At 39.1% G+C, this 26,076-nt stretch overlaps 2 protein-coding genes and 1 long non-coding RNA gene across 3 annotated transcripts; all 3 read right to left on the bottom strand.

Moving 5' to 3' along the window:
- Window positions 1-1,987: 1,987 nt before the first annotated feature.
- Window positions 1,988-3,679, bottom strand: LOC136280529 (uncharacterized). Its single transcript, XM_066165874.1, has 2 exons — window positions 3,550-3,679; window positions 1,988-2,689 (listed from the first exon to the last, which is right to left on the bottom strand). Exon 2 carries the CDS (start codon window positions 2,674-2,676, stop codon window positions 2,293-2,295), a length of 384 nt encoding a protein of 127 aa, XP_066021971.1. The 5' UTR covers window positions 2,677-2,689; window positions 3,550-3,679; the 3' UTR covers window positions 1,988-2,292.
- Window positions 3,680-10,977: 7,298 nt separating this feature from the next.
- Window positions 10,978-13,730, bottom strand: LOC131774970 (uncharacterized). The gene is made up of 2 exons (XR_009339431.2): window positions 13,597-13,730; window positions 10,978-12,417 (listed from the first exon to the last, which is right to left on the bottom strand). It is a non-coding gene; the product is annotated as an uncharacterized lncRNA (long non-coding RNA).
- Window positions 13,731-23,090: 9,360 nt separating this feature from the next.
- Window positions 23,091-25,418, bottom strand: LOC131774979 (uncharacterized). Its single transcript, XM_059091079.2, has 2 exons — window positions 25,271-25,418; window positions 23,091-23,730 (listed from the first exon to the last, which is right to left on the bottom strand). Exon 2 carries the CDS (start codon window positions 23,728-23,730, stop codon window positions 23,362-23,364), a length of 369 nt encoding a protein of 122 aa, XP_058947062.1. The 5' UTR covers window positions 25,271-25,418; the 3' UTR covers window positions 23,091-23,361.
- Window positions 25,419-26,076: the final 658 nt, after the last annotated feature.

Raw genomic sequence — 26,076 nt, forward strand, 5'->3', positions numbered from 1 at the left:
GCGCTTAGTCTGGAAGAGACCGTTCATAAAGCGTGATCCAAGGGAACCCAAAAATGACTTCCCCACTCCTTCCCTCACGCTTGTTTGTTGGTCACGCCGGCCAGAATAGAAGAGGTGTTTCAAAGAGTGCATTGTTTTTCCCACTTGCACCATGGAGCCATCGCATATACACGCATGGCCATGAAATCAGTAGATCACTGTCGACTTATGCGAAGGAACGCTGGGAAGTAAGGTAGATGACCGAGAGCGTTCTCGTATCACAGGGGTACGTCAGGTCGCCCCTGTCAATGAGAACAATTTTTTTGATTCACGTTCAATAAGGCCACGATAGCACCTGACCTGAACCGAATTGTCACTAAGGGAAGCGTCCAGGGATTCCCGTGATCTATTTCTTTGCGTGCGACTCCTGCAGAGAGAGAAGGAGGGTTGGGGGGTTGGGAAACACTTATGAGACGCCCAGGTGAGGGTGTGCAGCCGGGGTAGACCTTTCATTAAGCAACGATATTCAAAAGGAAAAATCGCCAGAGCTGCGGTATATCAATCTCCCTCTTGTCCATTCTAGATTATCCAGACAGAATGTCTGTTACAGTTTACACATATTTTACACGTTCAAGAGCCAACTAAGTAATAGGCTCCTGACACGGTAGATTATCATATAAGGAGTGGATTTTCTGGAGTCGAGGTATTAAAAGGGAAGGAAAGTTATGCTGCCAGGTGATTGTGATCAACTGCCAACTAGCTGCCAATTCATTTAAATATTTCCGAGTTTACAACAAAAAAAAAAAAAGGGTCACTGAACATTTTGATTTTTAATTCCTTTCTTATAGCAAAGTTCTCCTGACGTTAAGTCTGTATATGTTACTCAGTGGACACTATACAGCCAGCAAATTGATTTTGCGGCCAACCACAAGGCTGGCTGCAATTACAGCTCTTTGATACTTGTTTTCCCAAATATTCTTGCGGCAATCCACTTTCGTGGCCCGTCATGAATACGGTTTAAAGAGGATTAATAAATAAATCGTTGACGAGAAAATCACGCTATCCTATTTAATTCGCGTGATTTACTGATAGCATGCCATGGATTGAACAGAAAACACTTATTGATTGCAATAATATGTTAAATAAACAGGTTTACAAAATAATTCTTCCGTCAGCATCGCGTGATTTACTCATTGCGTGTCATGATTTGCACCGCAATAGTTATTCGAGGAGCGGCAAAGGAAACAAAACTTGAATAAAGCAAGAATCAAATGTAACCAAGAAATATGAGAAAAGGTAACTGGTTTCCATCTTTCGTTTAACGATGTCAAGTTTCAAGGATGATTATAGTCTGCTTAGTTCTAATATTTCTGCTTTGTTGACTGAATCCACTTCTACTGTCATCACAAATATAATTGGTTCTGATTTTAGACCTGGATTGGGAAATTTTGTTTCTTTTTTTTTGACTTTTGATTATCTGCCAGACAAGTTATGGAATGAATAGACGGAGATTATGCAGACACAGTGCTAACATAATAGTTCAACTTTCCACACGATACATGTAAGGATAAACCATGCTAGAGATATCTGTCTTAAGAAGGTCAAACAACATTTTTACTGTATTTACTACCAACTTATGGAATTTTGGCGACTTAAAAGTCTATTCAAGACTCGGAAACTATTTTCAATATTGCCGCAACTCAGAGTTCCAATCATGTTTGCCAACCCTATGAGTTGATTAAAAATGAAATCTAAGCCAAAAAGCCGATTTGATTGATCTCAAATCAAAACTGATTTCTGTATCATGACCGCTGATATTGAAACTGAGTCCTAATATTTTTGCCTCATCAGAATTTCCGTCGGTAAACCAAATGAAACATTCTAAGTGCAGTCAATTCGATGGAAAATTGTAGGAATTTCCGGGAAAAACAAAATCAACCCTGCGGGTTACCTCATTTGCTCGATTCTACAATCATGTCCACAGGCGTAAAAAAAGATAAGCATTTTATTTTGTCAGACCAACTCGTTTACCCCTACGCCACGTAATACTACTAAACAACATATCACTCCTATACTCATGTGACTTCAAATGCCACATTTTTACGACTTAGTGTTTGTTTTCAGGTAGAGATTCCAAAGTCACTACCTACTCGTTGTGAAAATTTGCACTTGGCAAAGGAACATTCCAACAAAACGTAACAAAATAATATAAAATCCTTCGGTTTCCTACTCTAACACCTAGCACGCTTTAAATTCCGCCACATCTGATTACGAAAAGATTAATTGAGATGGTCCTCTGACTGCACACTTTGCTCAACAAACCCAGATTCCTGGGGGACATTCGTGGCCACCATTCAGCAAGCTCTTGGTCTTTGAGTCCCCTGTTTCCGCTATATTTCCTCCAAGAGGGGCCTTGGGTGTCTTTTGCTGTTCAGTTGCATTAGAGGGTAATGCTGTCGGAGTAGACGCCTCGACTGAACTCCCGCTTGTTGCTATGGTGGCTAATGTACCCAGAGAAGTCACCCCGACCTGATCAGAGGCGTACTCTCCGTTTTGCGAAACGCACGGTAAGAATCCGGGGGGACATTCCTTAACATCGTAGGTGGACGGAAGTTTCTGATTAATGATACGAAAATTTTGTCCGAGCTCTGCTGTCAAGAGGATGACCATAACGGCGTTGAATAGAAACGTGTTCATTTTTTGAGATGATCTAAAGAAAAAAAAATTAATTAGTTTTCATTTTTCAAAAGACAGGAAACATGTTTGATGTTTTCATCGCCCTACTGTCTTCTCAGTCTTGTGACGTGAGTGAAAAATAATAATTTATACTTCACATTTGACCTGAAGGAGTATCATTGGTTAATCGAGACTTTTTGTGCAGAACAGGCGTTGAAGGGCTAATTAAGAACCATAAATAGAACAAGAAAGCGGAAAATAGAATTTCAGCCTCTTTCTTCGCGTTCATTTTCTAATTAAAGTTCCACGCGATATGGCGCATTTTATTCAATACAAACACGAACAAATCATTGAAAACGAAATATTATGATGTTGTCTCCAAATCCTTGATACTAAATGATACACCACCATCAAAGATACGAAAACGACTGCGTGTTAAAGGGAAAGTTTTGCTGAAAATCTTGACTTGTCTTCTCTCGATTTACCACGAAACCGATTGATACTAACAGACGGATCATTAACTTAATTACTGTTGAAGTAAATGAATACAAACCCTATACTTTATCAATAATTTCTTGTTATTTGGTTCTTTTTTAGCATTTAATACTCCTCGTCACAGGAAGTCGAAAATAATTCGAATTCTTCTAAGGCTCGACTTATGCATAACAAAAATTATCACAGGTTACAGAATATCACCAGTTTGTAAAGTTCTCGGAGATTTGCACTTCTACGAAAGGTTTCAATCCCACTTGATGAACAAGACTTTCTTTCTCTTTTTTTTTCCTTCTTCTCTACTTTAGTGAAAGCTTTTAAGTAACAATAGTTTTAAGCAGTGAGCACAACCTTAAGGGGAAAAATTCACCCTGCTGAAGCAATAGCAATTCGCGTACGTACCTTTTTGGTGCCACGCAACAAATCTGTGCTTTATTTGCGACGATTTTCACGTAGCTCAAAGAGACTTCCTTTTCTTTCTCAACCTTATCAACTGGTGAAACTTTACTCGAGACACAGCCCTTATCGTGCAACTAAATTGCTACGTCTGAATTACTGAAATCCTACACTGAAACACTTTTTACACTTTTTTTTTTTTTTTTTTTTATGAGGAATGATATCCTCGTGAGATCCTCCATTAAAACAATTCCCCTGAAATAGATCAGACACCCTGGTTACCAGGCTAAAACCTCCCTAGTTGCCGGAATGAAACATGAAGGATCGCGTCATCATAGATCTCTGTACCTCAGGCTGAAATGAGTAGAGGACAAAATTAGTCCCTCTTATACGAATATGCTATCGCCTCTTAACCCAGGAAGCTTTTTCTCTTATATGTGTGAGAAAAAAGCTTTAAGGACCTGGTTGAGGCATTGATCAGCCTAAGAGTTCAAACAACTCCAACATTGCCAGCCTTAAAAACTTTCTGACATTTTTCCATCGTTTTGGGATATCTCTTATCTTCCTCCAGCAGTAACAATCCCTTTTTAAGCCAAGGTAACATTTTTTTGTTGGTAAAAACTGTGCATATAAAACACACTAGAAAGAGACTCAAAGACACCGAAGCCCATCCTTACGTTTAGACTTGACGGGCGGCAAGAAAGTCCAATGTTGCATGAGCAAGGAGTATAGCGAGCCACAGAAAGCCACCAAGAACTCCTTGAACACGATAGTTTTGATGCGAGCACCCCGTGAAGACAGACACGAGAAAAACAGTAAGACCTTGAACGTTCTAGTAGATAGCATAACAAAGTTTTCCGTGGTTCGGTGTATTTCTATTGGTTGAGAGATGTTACTTTTTCCCCTTTTACTGAGCAAGAATCGAAACATGGCTGCTCAAGTGGAATCTACTTCCTGTATAACGACATAAAAAGAAGTTATCAATTAAAAAAAAACATTTTTTTGCGGAGGGGTTTCTGACAGGACTTGCAGTCGTGGAACAGAATGCTAAAGTTACTAGCTTTTTATAGACCCTGTGACAACCGAATTGTCACTAAGAGATTTCCTTGATTGCTTTCTTTGCGTGCTACTCCTGCAGAGGGGGTTGGGGGAGGGTAGGAAGGGGGTTGGGGATTGGGTAAAACCAAAAGGACGCTCGGGTGAGGGCGTGCAGCTGGGATCTTTGAGACCTTTTTATTATGCAATTATATTTAAGGGGAAAATCACCAGGGCTGCGGTAAATCAACCTCCCTCTTGTCAATTTTAGGATACCCAGACAGAATATTTATTACAGTCTATTTATATTTTAAACGTAAGATGTTCATACAAGGACTGTATTTTCTGGAGTAGAGGTATTACAAAGGGAAAAGAAAGTTATGGTTGTCTGGTGATTGTGATCAACTGTCAACTAGCCGCCGATTCATTCAAGTATTTCAGAGTTTACAACAACAACAAAAAAAAGAGTCACTGAGCATTTTGATTTTTAATTCCTTTTGTATTGCAACGTTCTTCTGACGCTAAGTGAACACTTGCAGCCAACCATAAGGTTGGCTGCAAACACAACTACTTGATACTTGTTTTCCCAAATATTCTTGCGGCAATAAATCTACTTTGGTGGCCGATCATGAATATTGCTTAAAGAGGATTAATAAATAAATGGTTGATTAGGAAATCACGCTATCCTATTTAATTCGCGTGATTTACTGATAGCATGCCATGGATTGAACAGAAAACGCTTATTGATTGCAATAATACGTTAAATAGACAGGTGTACAAAATAATTCTTCCGGCAGCACCGCGTGATTTACCGATTGCGTGTCATGAGTTGCACCGCAATATTTATTCGAGGAGCGGCGAAGGAAACAGAAAATTGAATAAAGCAAGAACCAAATATAACCAAGAAATATGAGGAAAGGTCAACTGGTTTCCATCTTTCGTTCAACGAAGTCGAGTTCCAAGGATAATTTAGAGTCTGCTTAGTTCTAGTGTTTCTGCTTTCATTGTTGAGTGAATCCACTTCTACTGTCATCACACATATAACTCGTTCCGATTTTAGACCCGAAATGGGAAATTTCGTTTCATTGTTTCTTTTTTTTTTTTCAGGATGATTTTCTCTGATGCCAGGAGTCTTTTGATTATCTGCCAGGTAAGACATGCAATGAATAAACGGAGATTGTGCAGACACAGCGTTAACGTAATAGTCCAAAATATAATAAAGTTCACATGGCAACCAGGTGGATAACCACACATTGTTTGACGCTACTCTGGTTTAAAGATTAAATGAATGTAACCGAGAAGTTACAATTCATAGACCCAACGTCTTGACACTCCTGTCTAGTGCCTTCATCAGGGGTGATCTAAACGCTGCAACAAGAGTTCCTTTTATACGCTCACTAATTAGCTGCCCTTTTTTCTAACGGGGTGTTAATAGGCGTCAGGAAGTAAGTTGCAATCATCACGATTTAAAGGAGCGTGGGCGGAGTTGATTTGCCAGGCTTCCAGACAAAGGCGCTGGTAGTAGCGCCGATTAGTGGTGATAATTTTAGACTTATCCCATCCAATTATATGGTTGGTTAGGCACGTGTGCTCGGACAAAGACAAGTGTCTATCTCTCACGAATGCCCGTTGTAACTCGCCTCCCACACTTTACCTCAAGTTCTATAGATGTATTTCATTTATTCCATTTTCTCAACTCCTAGCTGTCACAATTGTATGTGAAACATTCCAATCAACTGAGTGATCGAAACTTAATTCTGAACTACAATAGATATTGGAGATTAAAAAAATGAATATATTAATACTACTTCCAGTTACTATTAATAACCACACGCCGAATGTCGTTAATAAATTGTCAAACGTTTTTGCGCGAACACAACTTCTGCAACTAGATGAAACAGAACTCAGAGCACAAAATGAGCAAATAAACACACGCAACATCACTAAATATTGCTAAGAAACATATTACTCCTCCACCCATGTGACTTCAAATGAATGCCACATTTTTACGACCAAGTGTCCGTTTTCAAGAAAAGATTCTAAAGCCACAACCTACTTGTTGTGAAATTTGCACTTGGCAAAGGAATATTCCAACAAAACGTAACAAAATCAAAAAAAATCCTTCGGTTTCCTACTCTAACATCTGATTACGAAAAGGTTAGTTGCGATGGTCCTCTGACTGCACACTTTGCTCAACAAACCCAGACTCCTGGGGGACATTCGAAGCCACTATTCTGCAAGCTCTTGGTCTTTGAGTCCCCTGTTTCCGTTATATTTCCTCCTGAAGGGGCCTTGGGTGTCTTTTGCTGTTCAGTTGCGTTAGAGGGTAATGCTGTCGGAGTAGACGCCTCGACTGAGCTCGCGCTTGTTGCTATGGTGGCTAACGCACCCGAAGGAGTCACCCCGACCTGATCAGGAGTGTGCTCTTCGTTTTGTGAAACGCACGGCAAGAATCCGGGGGGACATTCCTTAACATCATAGGTGGACGGAAGTTTCTGATTAATGATAGGAAAATTATGTCCGAGCTCTGTTGTCAAGAGGATGACCATAACGGCGTTGAATAGAAACGTGTTCATTTTGAGATGATCTAAAGAAAAAAAATTAATTAGTTTTCATTTTTCAAAAGATAGGAAACATGTTTGATGTTTTCATCGCCCTACTGTCTTCTCAGTCTTGTGACGTGAGTGGAAAATAATAATTTATACTCCACATTTGACCTGAGAGAGTATCATTGGTTAATCGAGGCTTTTTGTGCTGAACAGGCGTTGAAGGGCTGATTAAGAACCATAAATAGAACAAGAAAGCGGAAAATAGAATTTCACACTCTTTCTTCGCTTTCATTTTCTAATTAAAGTTCCTCGCCATGAGACGCATTTTATTCAATGCAGAAAGAAGAAATCGTCGAAAACGAAATATTATGATGTTCTCTCCAAATCTTTCATACTAAATGATACACCATCATCAAATATACGAAAACGACTACGTGTCAAGAGAAAAGCAGAAAATCTTGACTTGTCTTTTCTCGATTCACCAGGAGATCGATTGATACTAATAGATCATCAACTTAATTTTTGTTGGAGTAAATGAATACAAACCCCATACTTTATCAATGATTTCTTGTCTTTTGGTTCTCTTTTAGCACTCATTACTCTTTGTCATAGGAAGTCGAAAATAATTCGATTTCTTCCATGGCTCGACTTGCGTCTAACAAAATATCACAGGTTATCGAATCTCGTCAGTTTGATTTCACTTGCAGTTGATGAACAAGATTTTCTTTCTTTTCTTCCTCCTTCTCTATTTCAGTGAAAGCTTTTAACTGACAATAGTTTTAAGCAGCGAGCACAACCTTAAAGGGAAAAATTCATCCTGCAGTAACAAAAGCAATTCGCGTACGTACCTTGGTGCCACGCAACAAATCCGTTCTTTATTTGCGACGATTTTCACAAAGCTCAAAGAAACTTCCTTTTCTTTCTCAACCCTGTCAGCTGGTGAAACTTTATTCGGGATACAGCCCTTATCGTGCAAGTAAATCGCAACGTCTGCCTTGAACCTTTGAAATCCTACACTGAACATCTTTTACACTTTTTTTTATGAAGAATGATGACCCCTTTGAGATCCTCCATTTGATCAGAAACCATGGTTACCGGGCTACAACGCTCCCCAGTTGCCGGAATGAAACAAAAAAGAATCGCGTACCCCTTGCTAAAATGAGTAGATGGTAAAATTAGTCCCTCTAACACAAAGATGTTATCGCCACCTAACCCAGGAAACGTTTTCTCTTCAATGTGTGAGGAAAGAAGGACGTGCTTGAGTCATTGATCAGCCCAAGAGTTCGTCACTTCAACATTGCCTACCTTAAAAACTTTCTGGCATTTTTCCATCGTTTTCGAATATCTCTTTTCTTCCTCTAGCAGCGACAATCCCTTTTCAAGCCAAGTAGATGGCATATCAAAGTTTTCCGTGGTTCGGTGTGTTTTTGTTGGTTGATAGATGTTCCCTTTTCCTCTTTTACTGAACACGAATCGAAACATGGCTGCCCAAGTGGATTATATTTCCTGCATAACGACATAAAAGAAATGATCAATTATAAATACAAACTTTTTCGAAGAGGGTTTCCGACAGGATCTACAGTTGTGGAACAGAATGCTTAAGTTACTAGCTTCGAAAAGACCCTGTGACAACCAAATTGTCACTAAGGGATTCCCATGCTCGCTTTCTTTGCATGCAACTCCTGCAAAGGGGGGGAGGATGGGAAGGGGGGGGGGAGTTGAGGATTGGGTAACACCTAAAGGACGCTCGGATGAGGGTGTGCCGCCGGGGTCTTTGAGACCTTTCATTATACGACGTTATTCAAGGGGAAAACTCACCAGAGTTGCGGTAAATCAGCCTCCCTCTTGTTAATTCTAGAATATCCAGACAGAATATTTATTACAGTTTACATATATATATGACTGTAAGGTGATTGTGATCAATTGTCAACTAGCCGCCGATTCATTCAAATATTTCAGAGTTTACTCATAGAAAGGAAAGTCACTGAACATTTTGATTTAAATTCCTATTGTATTGCAACGTTCTTCTGATGCTAAGTGAACACTTGCAGCCATCTGGCTGCAAACACAACTCCTTGATATTTGTTTTCCCTATTATTATTGCGGCAATAAATCTCCTTTCGTGGCCCATCATGAATACTGTTATAAGAGGATTAATAAATAAATGGTTGACTGGGAAATCACGCTATCCTATTTAATTCACGTGATTTACTGATACCATGCCATGGATTGAACAGAAAACGCTTATTGATTGTAATAATACGTTAAATAAACAGATTTATAAAATAATTCTTCCGTCGGCATCGCGTGATTTACTTATTGCGTGCCATGAGTTGCACTGCAATTGTTATTCGAGGAGCGGCGAAGAAAACAAAAAATTGAATAAAGTAAGAATCAAATATAACCAAGAAATATGAGAAAAGGTAACTTGTTTCCATCTTTCGTTCAACGATGCCAAGTTTCAAGGATGATTTAGAGTCTGCTCATTTCTTTGTGAGTTAATCCACTTTTAATGTCATCAGACATATGACTCGTTGCCATTTTAGACCTGGAATGGGAAGTCTTGCTTTCCGGCTGATTTTCTTTGATGTCAGGTGTCTTTTGATTATCTGCCAGGTAAGACATGCAATGAATAAACGGAGATTGTGCAGACACAGCGCTAAAGTTCACATGGCGATCAGGTGGACAATCAGACATTGTTTGATGCTACTCTGGTTTAAAGATATAATGAATGTAACCGAGAAGTTACAATTCCGGCATAGACCCAAAGTTTCGACACTACTGTCTGGAGCCTTCATCAGGGGTGATCTAAACGCTACAACAAGAGGTCCTTTATAATTTTATAATTTTAGACTTATCCCACCTAATTGTATGGCTGGTTAGGCATGTGTGTTCTGATGAAGCTGAATTTTTTTTTTTGTAAAAGAAAACCACTTTTTGATGCTCTTTCAAACGTTTACCAAACTGACGTTTGGTCTGTCCGATGTACTCGTTATCACAGTCATTACAGGGAATAGAATAAATAGCGTCGGTTCGTTGTTCTTTCGTGACAGGATCCTTAGGTTTGACAAAAGTATACCCCAAATTCTGAAAAGGCTCTTGAGCAACTTTAACGTTGTGGCTATTCAAAATTCTCCCGATGGGTTCCGTAACACCTTGAATGTAGGGAATAACAGCAAAACCAGTAGCTGGTTCCCTCTTATCAGGAGTGCTACTAGTTGTAACTGGTTTTCGGCAGTTACGGAGAAAAGTTTTGGTATAGCCATTCGCCTTTAGGACATTAGAAACATCTTTCCTCTCCTCAGCCTTCGAATAGAGTGAAGATGATAGACAGTCAGCCTTCCTGATTAAAGTTTTGGCTACAGACTTTTTATGGCAAATAGGGTGTTGAGAATCGAAAGCGAGGTATTTGTCGATGTGGGTAGGTTTACGATAGACACTTGTCCCTAAATTCCCCTGTTTCTCTCTGTACACATTTAGATAAAAAAGGGGAAAATGTCTATTCTTTTCGCGCTCAAGGGTGAATTGGATAGACGGCTCTATTGAATTTAAGTGCGATAAGAAGGCATTCCGCTTCATTTCCGGATATCATCGACATATCGTTTCCAAAAAAAGTGGGCCTAAACGGCGATTAAATTGATCTCAAATCAGACTGATCTCCGTATTATGACCGCTGATATTGAAACTGAGTCCTGCTGTTTTTGCCTCACTAGAATTTCAGTGGGTAAAACAGATGAAACGTCCTACGTCTGGTCAATCCGATGGCAAAATGTGGGAATTTTCGGAAAAAAACAAGATCAACTTTTGGGGTGGCCTCATTTGTTCGATTCTAAATTCATGTTCACAGGCATAAAAAGGATAAGCATTTTATTTTGTCAGACCAATTCGTCTACAACAGGAGTGGAATTGTAAGAGATGCAGTTCCAAAGGAAACTTCGGTAAAGGATATGAAAATGCATTCGATTGACAAACGTGCTTAATTGCAAATGTCGAAAGTCAACTCGATTCGCCCTCTTGCAGAGTTACTATAAAATCAGTAGAGAATGAGGTGATTCTGTATCAAAAATATATTCAGACACTACCAAAGATAACATCCAGTAAAGTCACCGAGACCTTGTTTAACAACGTCGGCGTCTCGATTTTGAAAATCACTTTGCTTTGACAACTATCGCATTGTTTCACTAAACTGGAACTGTTTTATTATTAAGAGAAACTTCGAATAAGCCATACTCCTACTTTGAATTGCACCTTTGGAGTTGAGCTTTATGCTTCGTTGGCTCCTTAGGAACGGGATTGGCCAAGAAAAATGAAGATGAAATCTATATTATGTTACGTAATAGTCATCGCGAGGTCACCTTGCGCGTTACTCGCGCGCCTTCTCTCACAAGCGCCCGTTGCAACTCGCCAGTTTTACCTCAAGATCTACAGATGTATTTCACTTATCCATTTTCTCAACTCCTAGCTGTCACAATTGTATGTGAAACATTCCAGTCAACTAAGTGGTTGAAACTTAATTGAGAGATTGCAAAAAAAAAATAATAATAATAAATAAATAAATACTGCTGCCACATACTATTAATTACCACATGAATGTCGCTAATAAATTGTCAAAAGTTTGCGCGCGAACACAACTTCTGCAACGGGATAAAACAGAACTCAGAACGCACATGAACAAATAGATACGTGCAACACCTCTTAATACTATTAAGAAATATATCACTCCTCAACTCATGTGACCTCAAATGAATGACACATTTTTACGACCAAAGCCGTTACCTACTCGTTGCGAAAATTCGCATCTGGCAAACGAACATTCCAACAACAAGTAACAAAATAACATGAAGTCCTTCGGTTTCCTACTCTAACAAATAACACGCCTTAAATTCCACCACATCTGATTACGAAAAGGTTAGTTGCGATGGTCCTCTGACTGCACACTTTGCTCAACAAACCCAGACTCCTGGGGGACATAAGTGGTTACCATGCTGCAAGCTCTTGGTCTCTGAGTTCCCTATTTCTCCCATACTTCCTACTGAAGGGGCCTCGGGTGTCTTTTGCTGTTCAGTTGTATTAGAAGGTAATCCTGTCAGAGTAGATGCCTCGACTGAACTTGCATTAGAAACCTTCCCTTTGTTTTCTGAAACGCATGGCAAGAATCCGGGGGGACATTCTGTATCATCATAGGTGGACGGAAGTTTCTGATTAATGATAGGAAAATTTTGTCCGAGCTTTGCTGTCAAAAGGATGACCATAACGGCGTTGAATAGAAACGTGTTCATTTTGAGATGATCTAAAGAGAAAAAAATGTTAATTAGTTTTCGTTTTTCAAAAGAAAGGAAACAAGATGTGTGATGTTTTCATCGCCCTTTTGTCTTGTCAGCCTTGTGACGTGAGTGGAAAATGACACTTTATACTTCACATTTGACCTCAAAGAGTATCATTGGTTAATCGAGGCCTTTTTGTGCAGGACAGGCATTGAATTTTCTGAGTCGTAGGAAAAACTGTCCTGATGTGGCCAGCTGTGAACTAATAACCCCTGGTCTCCTTCCGAAAAAAAAGATCTTTTATTTCAGCGCGTGTAAGTCATGTGATCAGTGGGGGTGAAGAGAACTAGGAAGCGATTGCGAAACCTTAATCCTTGTGCAAATGCATGAAATATCCGGCATATAATTCTAGTAAAATTTTTCATGTGCCTCTAATCAGTAAGACGGCTCTAATTTTGTGGAAAGATAAAGAAGACATTTGTGTGGAGTAGGTTGAAAACAGAAAAAAACATCGAATGAAAGGGCTAATTGAAAACCACAAATATGACAAGAAAGTGAAAGTAGAATTTCACCCTCTTTCCTCGCTTTAATTTTCTAATGAAAGTTCCGCGCGATGTGATGCATTTTATTTACTTCAGAAACGCAGAAATCATCGAAAACGAAATATCTTGATGTTGTCTCTAAATCCTTGATACTAAATGATACACCATCATCAAAGATACGAAAATAACTGCGTGTTAAGAGGAAAGTTATGCTGAAAATCTTGACTTGTGTTTTCTCGATTCACCAGGAGACCAATTGATACTAACAGACGGATCATCAACTTTATTTCTGTTGGAGTTCTGTTGGAGTAAATGAATACAAACCCCATACTTTATCAATAATTTCTTGTCTTTTGAATCTTTTTCAGCATTCATTACTCTTCGTCACAAGAAGTCGAAAGTAATTCGATTTCTTACAAGGCTCGACTTGCGTGTAACAAAAATTATCACAAGTTACCGAAGGTCATCAGTTTGTAAAGCTCTTGAAGATTTGCTCTTCTAAGAAAGATTCCACTTGCAGTTGATGAACAAGATTTTCTTTCTTTTTTTCCTTCTTCTCTATCTCAGTGAAAGCTTTTAACTGATAATAGTTTTAAGCAGTGAGCACAACCTTAAACTGGGAAAAACTAACCCTGCTGCAGCAAAAGCAATTCGCCTACGTACCTTTTGGGTGCCACGCAGCAAATCCGTGCTTTATTCCCGCAAATTTTCACAAAGCTCAATAAGCTCCCTTCTCTTGCTCAACCCTGTCAGCTGGTGAAACTTTTACTCGGGATACAGCCCTTGTCATGCAACTAAATTGCAACGCCTGCCTTGAACCACTGAAACCCTACACTGAGCACCTTTTAACACTTTTTTAATGAGGAATGATGCCCCCCGTGAGATCCTCCATTAAAACAACTCCCTTGAAATAGATACAGAAGATGTGATAATAGTTGTGATTTTTGTCTGGCCTTTTGACGCGATGTCTACTTCAGGAAGCACGTATACAGAAAAGAACTTCAGTAAAAACTAGAGGAAAAGAGAATATTGATGAACGGGTGATCTTTGTTAGATTTCAGGATACTGTTTATTACTTGGGTTAAATTTTCTCTGTATGCTCGCGAATCAAGGCAAAAATCGATTCTAAGTCACATGTATAGGCGAGATGGCACGTGTTTAGATGTCTTGTCCGTGTAAGAGGAAATCATTGAAGAAGGTGACGAGCGCTGACTTGAAAGCGTCCGAGTTAGTACCGTGACTTCGAAAAGGATTTACCTCACATGTATAAGCGGGTTAGCACGTGTTTAGGTGGCTTGTTCGTGTGCGGAGAAATGATTGAAGAAAGTGACGAGCGCTGACTTGAAAAAGGTCCAAGTCACTACTGTGACTATGAAGAATATTTACCTCACGGTGTATATCAGGACTGATCCTTGAACATTTTCATCCGTTTAAGATAGAAACTGCTCGATATCAATTAGCCGCGGTAGACAAACAGGAAAGAGTCAGAGAGAGACCAAAAGGGGACAAGTATAAATCACAGTAGAGAAAGAAAGCAGTGTAAATATATTTTAGCTAAATTTTTCACGAAATATTAACCCTGGAATAGCTCCCTAAACTTTGTGATCCATCTTGGCATCGCTGAAGGACGTTTCACTTGAGAGCATGTTTTCAAATCGCTAACTTGGCTACTATTGAAAGCAAACCGGGTTTTTCTTATGTCAGTTACCGTAGCCCTTCAGTGATTTATTTCTTTCTTTTCATCAAAATACCAATCCATCCACACAGTCAACCTTTAACGAGAGATGCCATTCGAATGGTATGGACTCAAAACAGTTGCAATCATAATAAAATGCTCCTTTGTAAAAGCGTAAAACATGAACTTAACCTAAGGCGTTTGTTCAAAGCCTCTCGAGTCCTTTTTGACCAGAACTTATCAGAGCCAAAGAAAATTGAAATAACAGTTGCAGATATTTTGAGGTCCTCTTTAAAATGCTGCACAGTCGCGTGACTATGTTCCCAAACCTGGCACAGTGTCATGGCTAAACCCATTAAGAAATATTTCACAGAAGACACTGAGCAAGTGAATCACCACTATTCACTTCGTATTGCATTACAAACAAGATTCGCGTGAGAGAAATTTTACAGGGCTACGTGCAACACTTGTATAGGGAGCTAAAAAAACAGCTATGAATGAGACCGTTTTCCTTTCCAGCTGTTATTTCGCAAGCGGATTCAACTTCCTTGCACGCACCTCGCTTGAAAAATGTGATACAAAAAAAAAGCTATGTTTGTTCTGCAGGATACTTGCCGACGGTCATTCAGTGCTGTCATGTCCACTGGCGAAAGTCAGACAGAGGCAAATTTAACTACAGTCTCACTTCCCCAACTGTCTCAACCATTACACGCTTGTTCGTTAACCGTTTCACTCCTGGATCTCATTAATATAGCAATTCTCCTTTCTGTCTGCTATGAAATTGTTATGATAGCAGTTTGGAGAATTTGGTATTTGATGAACTTAAAATCCCCTTATTGATATTGTTCTTTAGTTTCATCACTTATCTGCTTGATATCATACTGTATTGCTGGGAGAACCTCTGTTTTGGTCATTCGTGGAAATTATAAGATTAAGTGGTGAGAGGATTGTTTTACTAATACTTGATCAGGAGTCAGGTAAAATAGCAATCATATTTGAAAATAACAGCTTGAAAGTCATGATTGTTGAATTAAGGAAGACTGCTGTTAAAAGATAAAACAACAACATCAAGATAGGAAATTTTGGTGAAACTTGAAGGAGAGAAGATGCTTGATTTATTCCCAACACTGTGACGATCTGACACTCAAGCTGGGGGTTTCACTAGAATTCGCGTAAGTCCCTCTAAGACATACCTGAGCGTGCTGTTTGTATAGGTAATAAAATGATTTCGCCGAGTGCAATTTAGTGTCAATAAGTACCAGTAAATGCCCATTAAACAAACTGCATGAGAAATTATGTTGTTAGTTTTTAATAATTTACATGAAAATCTCATCACAGAAAGTCAAGACGGACGAAATTTTGGCAGTTTGCGCCATTTGTAATTTGCACTCGAGTAACAACTTAGCACTCAAGTTACATGAAAAATATCAGACGCGTGTAATTTTTTCATCTATATTATTACAAAAGTTATAAAGGCATGAACAGATAGTGATAAAAGAAACCAGCTGCTCAAACAATTGTTTTTACTCGGGCTTTCCAAAGGAAACGCCCGAGTTGAAATTCCGGTTACGTTTTTCTTTTCGTTCGGTCGCAAATCGCAGTCAAGTCCTCATCACGCATGTGCAAGCTTTTGGTTCTGACGCATGCGTGACGTTTGACTAATGAGCACATGGCATGGCTCAGACAATGCCAGCTGTTCAGACAATTGTTTTTCCAAAGACAATCATTCTCAAAGCGTGTTGAAAGTTTGCCATAGTTTATTAGACAATAATTGCCATAGACAATTACAAACGCAAGGATCCGATTACTGGCAACTCATTCATTTTTTCATGAATATTATTACAAAGGTTAAAAGGCATGAATAGATCGTGATGAAAGACACCAGCTGCTCAGACAATTGTTTTTCTATAGAAAATCATTCCCCTAGCGGGATAAAAGATTGCCATAGTCTATTTGGTCATGTTTTTACAAAGCTTATGATTAATGGTTTCAAACTATCCGCACGACCCGTTGCGTGAAGGATCCGAGCCCAAAACATTTTCTGGGAAAACGAGGAAAGTGTTGTTCGCTTCTTCCTGTTGGGAAATATCCATCGACAAGGAAAGTATCTCTTGATATCATTTACCAATTAAAGAGAGAAAACCGAATAGAATCAGAGACAGAGCATCTCAGTAAATACTTTAGAATTCAATTAAAGGGTTCTCTTTTGTGCTGGAAAAGCAACATTTTATCTGGACATGTTTGTCCGTAAAAGAAAACTTTGAATTGTCCAGTTTTGCACCCGAAGACCTGTGCTGAAATTTCGCCGAAAACATTAAAGGGCCTCTCTCAGCAACTTACCAACATAATAAGAATCTAACTGCCAATTTTTTTAGGATCGAGTTTATTTCATGCATATTATTACAAAGGTTAAAAGGCATAAACAGATCGTGATAAAAGACACAAGCTGCTCAAACGATTGTTTTTTTATGGACAATCATTCTCAAAGCGTGCCAAAAGTTTGCCATGTTTGGTCATGTTTTAAAAAAGCTTATAATTAATGGTTTCGAATTATTCGCACGACCCATTGCGTGAAGGATCCGAGCCCAAAACATTTTCTGAGAAAACGAGGAAATTGTTGTAATATTCTTCTTGAGACCATTCGCGACCATTACGCGATGACAATTTCACAATAAACCTAACGCAAGGAGAGTCTATCGGTATATTTAAAAACATATTTCGTGGTAATTCTAACAAAAATTACTCTTCTCTCGTATCAACATCATCATTAGTTATTTGTGATAAAACTGCGGTGAAAAAGCATTGATCTTTCTCCAAAATCGTATTTTTAGACGTCGAAACAACCTTTCGCTATATATTCCCTTCTAGCGAGTTGTAACGTTTGCCCGGTGGCGGTTTTTCATAGACACTTATTCTCAAAGCGTGCTAAGAGTTTGCCATCGTCTGTTATGTCATTTTTTAACAAAGCTTATAAATGATGGTTTCGAACTATTCGCACGACCCGTTACTTGAGGGATCCGAACCCAAAACATTTTCTGAGAAAAACGAGGAAATTGTTGTAAGGTTCTTCCTGTTGGGAAATGTCCATCGACGAGGAGAGTATCACACGATATCATTTACAAATGAAAGAAAGGAAAACGAATATAATCGGAGACAGAACAATTCAGGAACTGCAAACACATTAAGAATTTAACGACCTATTATTTTAAGATCGAGTTCAATTAACCATGATTACGCTGGCCTCCTTAATTCACACCTCTTTTTGCTCCTCCCACTTCAAGCATGCGCAAACCTATTTGCAATCGACTGAATATTCCATATCAGAAGCGCCGCATAAAAGATTCCGTCTTGGTTCCCGCGTAGTGGGCGGGGTCGAGGGAAAAGCGGAGGTGAGACCACACAGCTTAAACTTATGCATCCATACATCACTATCGCAGCCATTCTTTTAATGGCTCAACCGCTCGTTTCTCCAACCACACAAACCGAAAGATCCTAACGTTTACACTTTTACGGCATTGTCATTGTCGACAAGTGAATATGAACTGTTTATAATCTCGTGCAGTCGATGAACAGAAAACAAATACTTATTATAGTTGCGGTAATGAAACGCGACGCACTGACACTTTTTTTCGGGCTGTTGACTTAATAAAAAAAGATTCTGTCTTGGATCCCACGAAGTGGGCGGGGTTGGGGGAGAAAGTGGAGGCGAAACCACGAAAGCTTAATGCACCATTATTATGGGAGCTATTCTTTTGTATAAGTAAGGCGCTCCATCTCTCGAAATACACAGGCTAAAAGAATCACTCGTTCACACCCTTGCGACATTGTCAGTCGATGAGAAGAAAACAAAAATTTCGTTTACTTTTCGTATTTGGGCTGGACAAATTAACTCAGTCTATTATTTTCGTGTTGTTGCCCTAGCAGACAGCATGTTGTCGTTTTTTAGAACCCGCCTTAGTTTTTCCTCATTATAATGGCTGTTGTTTTTAGAAAAGAAACTGTTGAGTGATAAGGCACTCTAGCGCTCTTGGAAGGCATAAGGATAATCTCAAATTGCGTTTCTTCTTCTAATGAAATCTTAGCTCAGCTGGAGCGTTGCAAACGGTAGAAGGTTTGTCTGAAAAATATTTTGCGAAAATGAAAGCAACTTCGGATTACATTACACAGGCCAGTTGACTAATGGCCCTGTGTGTTCAGCATTTTCAGAATAATATACTTGCTTGCTTCCCAGTAGGGCCATAGGGAGAGATATGCATTTTAGAAAGGCAACCACCACAAACAACAATCAAATACAATTTTATAAATAGCTCGTCAAGTCCATTTTTAGAAAAGATGCGATTAAAATTCATGGGTCGTTAATTTTAATGCGATTAAATCCAGAGCGTTTACAAACAATCTTAGCCCCTCAGACCCCTCCCAAGTCACATTAAACCTAAACGGGGCGAAACCATTAACAAAATTTTGCATCAGAAATATTGTTTTATACATCTTGCGCAAAAGAGAAAAGAAATTTGGGAGTAGGGCGCAAACGTCAATAGCTCTCTACCCAGGCCCTGACCGCGCACATTCTTACAAGAACCAGGAGCTCCTGAAAGAACTGAAAAACGTGACTCATTTTCTTCCCCACAGGGAGTGACTTGGACAGCACATTCTACCAATTAAATCCTCACAAGTTCTCAATAGAATAATTTCGAAGTGATTAAAACATCTATCTACCAGAAATTGCATTGAAATGATTGCAGAACTCTATACAAAGCACTCTTTCGACATTGATAAAAGCAATTTTTTAAAAAGAGAAATTTAAGGTGACAGCACAACTAGAGGTTGAAGAGTGTTTAAGCGGGAGGATTTCTTATATTAACGACGCTTTTTTAACAACGCTCTATAGCTGTTACTTTTTGTAGCGGAAAACGACCTAAATCTACAAACTCACTTATCAACAACGAAACCAGTATATTGTGCTGATGAGTTGTCCGTAAATCGACCCATTTTCGTCGAAGACGCCCGCGCAGCATAAGCGCCATTATCAATAGCTCAGATATTTATTACTGCTTTTGCCGACACTTCCACAGAAAAAAAAACAGCTATGACTGTTGCATAATAATGTTGTAAAAGAAAACTGCTATGATTTAATTTTACGTTCTGTCACAAACACCAATCACAGAATGTTGATCAGATGAAAGTCCTGTTCTCAATATCATTCGACTCACTTTAAATGGCTAAATCTTGATTAAATGCATTCGCTTTAACTTATTTTCACCTTGGAGAAGCTATCAGCTTTTTAAAAACTGTTCTCGAGTGTTATTTTTACAGTAATTCAGAAAAATGTCTCACTTAAGAAAATAAAACTAAGTCAATGGCGATATTTCGTAACATCACCTCAAAGAAGAAAAAGAATGCTTTTGAAAATCCTAATATTTACTGTACATCGAAATTCCCCTGGAAAAAAAAAAACTATTAACTCCTATTCTTCTTCGTCTCTTTACTCTTACCGTGAAGTGAAGGTGTATGCCCTTTTTTCCTGATGTTTTCTTCTAGCTCTTCCTTACTCTGGAGACTGAGGTATGTTTGATCTAATCCAATGTATCAGTGGCTAGTAACTCACGGCACACTAGCACAAGGTTCAGGATTTCTTCTGGTTTATGTCCACGAATTCCTCTTTTATAACGGAAACCAACGACCCCTACTGTTCCGCACTTCAGTGTGCATTTTAAATAGCCGCGCTAAGATCAAACTTAGTGGTAGCTATTCTCACTTCCCCTCAATCAGTACACCATCTGTTGTTTACCTTCTTATCCAGCTACCTTCTGCTTCAATCTGATGTCTTTGGTTCGTTGAAGTTTCATCTTGAATTTTTATGAATGGGGTTTTCGTATAATCTTCCGCAATCTGTTGTTCCAAACTTTCACAACTAACATTACTTGAAAATGACGTCATGCCATCTTACTAGAAGCTTACGATGTCTATGATGTTGACGTCATGCAAATCGCCAATTTATCCAAGATATTTATCTTCAAACTCTTGTAACTATGAAACAAAGAAGCACTTTTAATTTAGGTTTGTTTTCATGTCCTTTAGGTAAGTTTTACCTCGAGCACACGTGCGCTTTATTAGTCAAATTGCAACACACGCTTCTATGTCAGAACAAGAGGCAATTTTTGTCTCTTCGTGAGGAAAACCACAAGTAACCTAATGTCAAGGTGGTAAGCTGACGTGACACTTGCCCAACTAACGACGGGAACTTCAAATACACGCTAAAAGAACTCCGATGAAAGAAGATTGGAAATGGTAAGTGACATCCAGAAGAATGGAAACATCAAGTATTGGGTGGTTAAACGTTTGCTATCATTGGAAATGTATGTACAGCCTTTTCACAAACTCCTTCAGGCTGAAATTATACTCTTCACTCTATTTGATTACATCACAGGCGGCCCAAGCTCACGTTTTGAGAAAAGCCAACGATCGATTAATTCATGAAAGCGTCACGCGTTGTGTGACTCGGTGTTGAGCTACGAGAGGAACCGTTGAAAATTTAAACACGTTATATGAAATAGTAGGAGGGAACAAAATATGGTCGGTTTACAACGATAGGTATTTCAAATATGAATATTTTACACGTAAAATCAATAAACTTGCTCACATCCTGTGTGTCCGTTGTAGTTTCTGGCGATTTCTGTCGTTTTAAGCGTGCTTTATCATCACTGTTATTCCTGTTGAGTCACACAACGCGTGACGCTTTCATTAATTAATCGTTGGCTTTTTCTCGAGACGTGAGCTCGGGCCGCCTGTGGTTACATAAAGGAGAATAATGGAACTAAACGCTATTTTTATGCTCCTGTTGCGCATCTTTTGACAGGAGTCCAATGGGTTCAAAAAAGGTGCAAAGTTTTTTACCGACCACGTGCGAGCATGTGTTCACTTCCACCGTGTCATTGAAGTTGCGGCAAAAGAACTACACTAATCCCCTCTCGACCAACTGGGCGAAGGGTGTTGACCAGGTGACAGAATGGTACTATTTTCGTCTATCTACCTGCTACCTCACTGCAACTCAGATGTTGTACTGTACGCGCATTTTGGAATCGTCGATATAAGAAAGGAAAATGCAAAGCTAGTTGTAGATTCTGGGTTCGTTCGGTGTAAAATAAATTGACATGGAATGCGTCATCTTCCTATTTTCTTGACATAACTTCTAGAATCAGTAAATTTAAAGAGTGAGGCGTTTCAAATCAATCAATCAATCAATCCAACTTTATTTATCGAGGGTAGCACGAAACAGTTACAATTACCTTAAAGCAGCGACAACAACAATAAGATACTTGCCAAAAACCTGACAAGCTTCTGGTTCGTTAAAGGTTGGGGTTGAGCGTAAGAGGTCATCAAAGGGCTTTTGGTCTCGACGTAATCTGACCCTTTGAAGGTTAAAGGTTGACTCGTAAGGGATCAGTGCCGGAGTCGATACGAGACTAATTATGTGTGATCGATCATATTTATCGGAGTAATGATGCAATTCAACGGTGCTTTTGTAGTGTATGATAAAATTAAAATATTTCTATTAGAAGTAAACAATGATTTGGCCCGAGTTCCACTTGGATCACAGCTTGAAGCCTCAATGGCTTTTTAAAATAGTACTTCCCCCTGCTGTACCCCATGGGCGTGCGCGTGATCATCGGGACAGATGCCGACGTCAGTTAACCAGTGTGTAAGAAAAGTGAGCAGGGTCGTATCTAGGTGGGGGAGGGAAGGGGGTCCGCAGAATGATTGTGTCACCCTCGCCCTCTTTTTCATCAAGGTACGAAAATATATTGAGTTTGTATAATAGCAACGGAACCGTGCAACTCCCAAAGTGAGTAAGACCCTCCAATACTTGAAGAAAATACTTTACAACGGTAGATGGGTTTTCGATAGAAAAAGCATTTTTAATCCTCGTCTACACTGTTCAAAGAGTAGAGAAAATGGGATTATATTTTACGGGATTGTTGTTGAATTGCTCTTCATAGAATCATGGGTTCTAAAGTTTTGTCACATAGCGTTACTTAAATCCGCCACATTGGCCAATGGTTATGTTTTCTTGCTTTGGCCAGCATCATTTTTCAAACGGAAAATGCAATTTCCGTGGGAAAGAGGGAGACGAATTTACGCCAAAAGTTGGTATTTTTAAACACTCAATTAGGAATAACCAGATAGGTGAATTAAATGGACAAATGTTTAAGTGGGGGATTTTCAAACAATTATCATGGTTGCGTGACACGTATGACAGACAGTTGAAGAATTTTTTTAAGGTTCACGGTTTCTTTTCAGCTTTACGAGAAGTATTTGCGTTCATGGAAAAAAAAAAAAAAAAGAAAAAAAGAAAAAAAAAAGGAAAAATTCATGTCAGGGTGTCACGCATTTAGTGTTACGTGACCGGAAGGCTTATTCATTGTCACACAATGGAATTCTCCCCTGAATGTAATTTTCCGATCAAAGACAAAAACCACCAAACTTATTGTGCCATGTTTTTAATCCAGTACTTCGCCCCAAGGGCTAAACAAACCAGACAAATAATAACACTAAATGCATGCTTTAAATAAAACTCAGTTCTTTAACCTTTTAGCAGAGGAATGTTTTAAAATAGGTTTAAATATATAATAATTTTAAATTGGAAGGCTAATATTGTTAAGTTAAGGAGCGAAACTACAACACGGTTCTTTTCGTAGCATTCTACGGTTCGTCAAAATAATCTTGAAGACGTTTGGGCGGATCGTACTCGAGGCTTAACACACCCAGATTCCGGGGGGACAGTTCTTAACCGATCTCTGGACTCTCCTTCGCTGCTTCGACATTTTTTCCAGCATCGTTTTTCTTTTCGCTGCTTGTCGCTTACTAAAATGCACGCAGGTCCATACTCCAGGCGGGCAGGCGGCGGCGACGCCAGCGACGTTGTCGACTCCAACAGCAAAGTTCTCTTGGTTGGGTTCTTCAATCATCCTATAGTCGCGCGTTTCTGCGAGGCATGTCCATACACCGGGGGGACAATCACCAGCTCCTAAGGAACGTTTTATTCTCTCTAAGGGACTACTACTGCTTAAAGTTATGCTGAGCATAACGTAGAAAACAAATCCTGCCATTTGAATTGTGTTCATCTGCAAGAGAGTGGAGAAGGTCAATATTATCAAAAAATTAAACTGTTGTCTTCATTCCCCTGAGGAAAGTATTTTAGTAATTTGAAGCCGTTATTGATAAACTACAATATCAACCAACTAAGCAGCGCTGTCAAGTCACGTCTGCTTTAAATGTTTTGTTCTACTTGCGCGTGTTTTTGTCGTTGTTTTGCAAATTTTCCTCGGTCTGTAGCTAAGGTGGTTGAAGTGGATTATTCATAGAATATGCTTTTGAATGAAACTCGCACCTTGTAGGACAAAATCTTCTTAGATTGGTAAAGCTAGTGTTCTTGCGACAAAATTCACAGCCTTTCGATTGTGGCGAATCCTGATCCCAGAAGTTTTTGTCCTTCTATGCGCAGGGAAAATGTCCACGTTCTAAGATACCTCCCGGGATTGTGCCACACCTGCGGTGAACGCCGCTGGGAAGGAAAATGACGTCATATGCTTTTTACAGGTTTTTCGGCTTGAGTTTTGATAAGCTGTCAAGTAACCCAACGGGACTGCAATTTCAATTGTTTGTCAGAATTTGAAAGCATGTTGATAACTTTCGTCTTGAAAACAGCACGTTCTAATCAGTCGAATCCAGCTAACAGGCACGTGCTTCGATTACATAACTCAATTTTTGTTTAAAATTCGAAGCAAAAACGTCATTTCTCAATGATTTTCATCTGCACAGTCAGCATTATTGGGCTACTTCATCATTCAGATACCTGCTTAGGGTTCTTTCCATCGGGTGACAAAATAATCAATTTTATGGGGTATCTCTGTCATTTGCCAATTAGTTCCTCAGGTAGCATTGTTCTCAAAAAATGAGTACACATTGTAGAGGTGAAACCAATGGGTTAAAATTTTAGTTCCACCCGACCAAATTCGTAACTTGATATTTTATAGATGTATGTTCCACATCTCGTAACCTTTTTCGTTAATTATCCCAAGAGTCTTGATGCTTAAGTTTCTTAATGCATTTTGAAATTTAAATTTAAAATTTCCCAAGAGCGCAGCGCCCACACATTGAAAAAAAATCGTTCATAGATATAAATTGACCGTGCTTGGTCAATTAAGGAACATAACTGTTGCTTTTGCTTTTTCTACTTGAGGACAGTCCAAACTATTTCGGCAGCAAGACACTTAAATCAAGTAATAACCTAAACGAAACGACCTTTGATGCAGTTGATCCTGCTGAGCTTCTGAGCTTGTTCACATATATTTCAAGTGTACAAACAATTGGCGACTTCAACTGCCACTTCAAAATAGAGACGAATTTCGCACACGAAATGCTAAATAATTTCGAGTTCCTCTGCTCAAATGTTTAAACTGTAGAGTTACAATCGAAAACTCGCTGGAAAATTACATCAAGTGTAAGCCTAACACGAAAGACAGACTTAAGTGACAGACACTCCTCCGAAGTTAATTTAAAGTTTCTTCGCTGAATAATGGCAATATTTTTTTGTAGTTTGACACGAATCAAATCGTGTTAATTAGAATCGAACTGAAACACTCGTAGTTTTCTATCTCTTACCTCGATTGTTTTTGTCTTTGAGGGCAGAAGTACAGATTTACCGGCCTTTTACTCGAAGTCAAACGCTCAAGCTTGCCTGCGCGTTCAGATATTGCTGGTTAATAACTTTTAATTTAAAACGTATCTGCCCTAAATAGTCATGGGACAGAGCTTGCGAAACAACATGATCGGTACCATTTCCGGAATAGATACTGGCAGATAAGGCTAAGTGTTATTGTTCCTGTACTTATGCATCCTGCTTTAAGGGGATGGAGGAAAAATTTGTGTCAAATGTAAACAGCCTTTAGAGTATTTGCTTATCATTAATAACTTGCCTTTCTTAAGGAATTAAATTGCCGGAACTTTTAAGGAAGATGCTCTAGAAAATCGATTTGCTTAAACACACAATTTTGCAGAAGAGATGATAAGATTCGGAAGATGGATGCTATTTTTTCATGTTTTAGATTATCCGAAACACAGAATTTTACTCAGCGACTGCCCTCAAAGCAAAACAACCAATATTATTGTCTGGAAACTAAAACAAACATCACAAATCCCTTGTTTGTCGACTGAAGAGTAAGAAAATGTGGTATTTAAAGTCAGTCAGATAAACGGCTTCTTATGGATATAAAAATAATCTGGGTGTACTCTTGCACGAAAATGGGATTTCCCACAAATATTCGTGATCACTGGTGTTGAAGGAAGCAGATTTTCTGCCGCCCCGTAATTGTCATGCAACGAATATCAAAGGGCTCTTCGATGATTGATGGAACCCAATCATATCGTCACTTACGGAGCAAGCGTTGAATAAAATTGATTTTACGTAA

The sequence above is a fragment of the Pocillopora verrucosa genome, chromosome 4 (genome assembly GCF_036669915.1).
Source record: "Pocillopora verrucosa isolate sample1 chromosome 4, ASM3666991v2, whole genome shotgun sequence".
Lineage (NCBI taxonomy): Eukaryota > Metazoa > Cnidaria > Anthozoa > Scleractinia > Pocilloporidae > Pocillopora > Pocillopora verrucosa.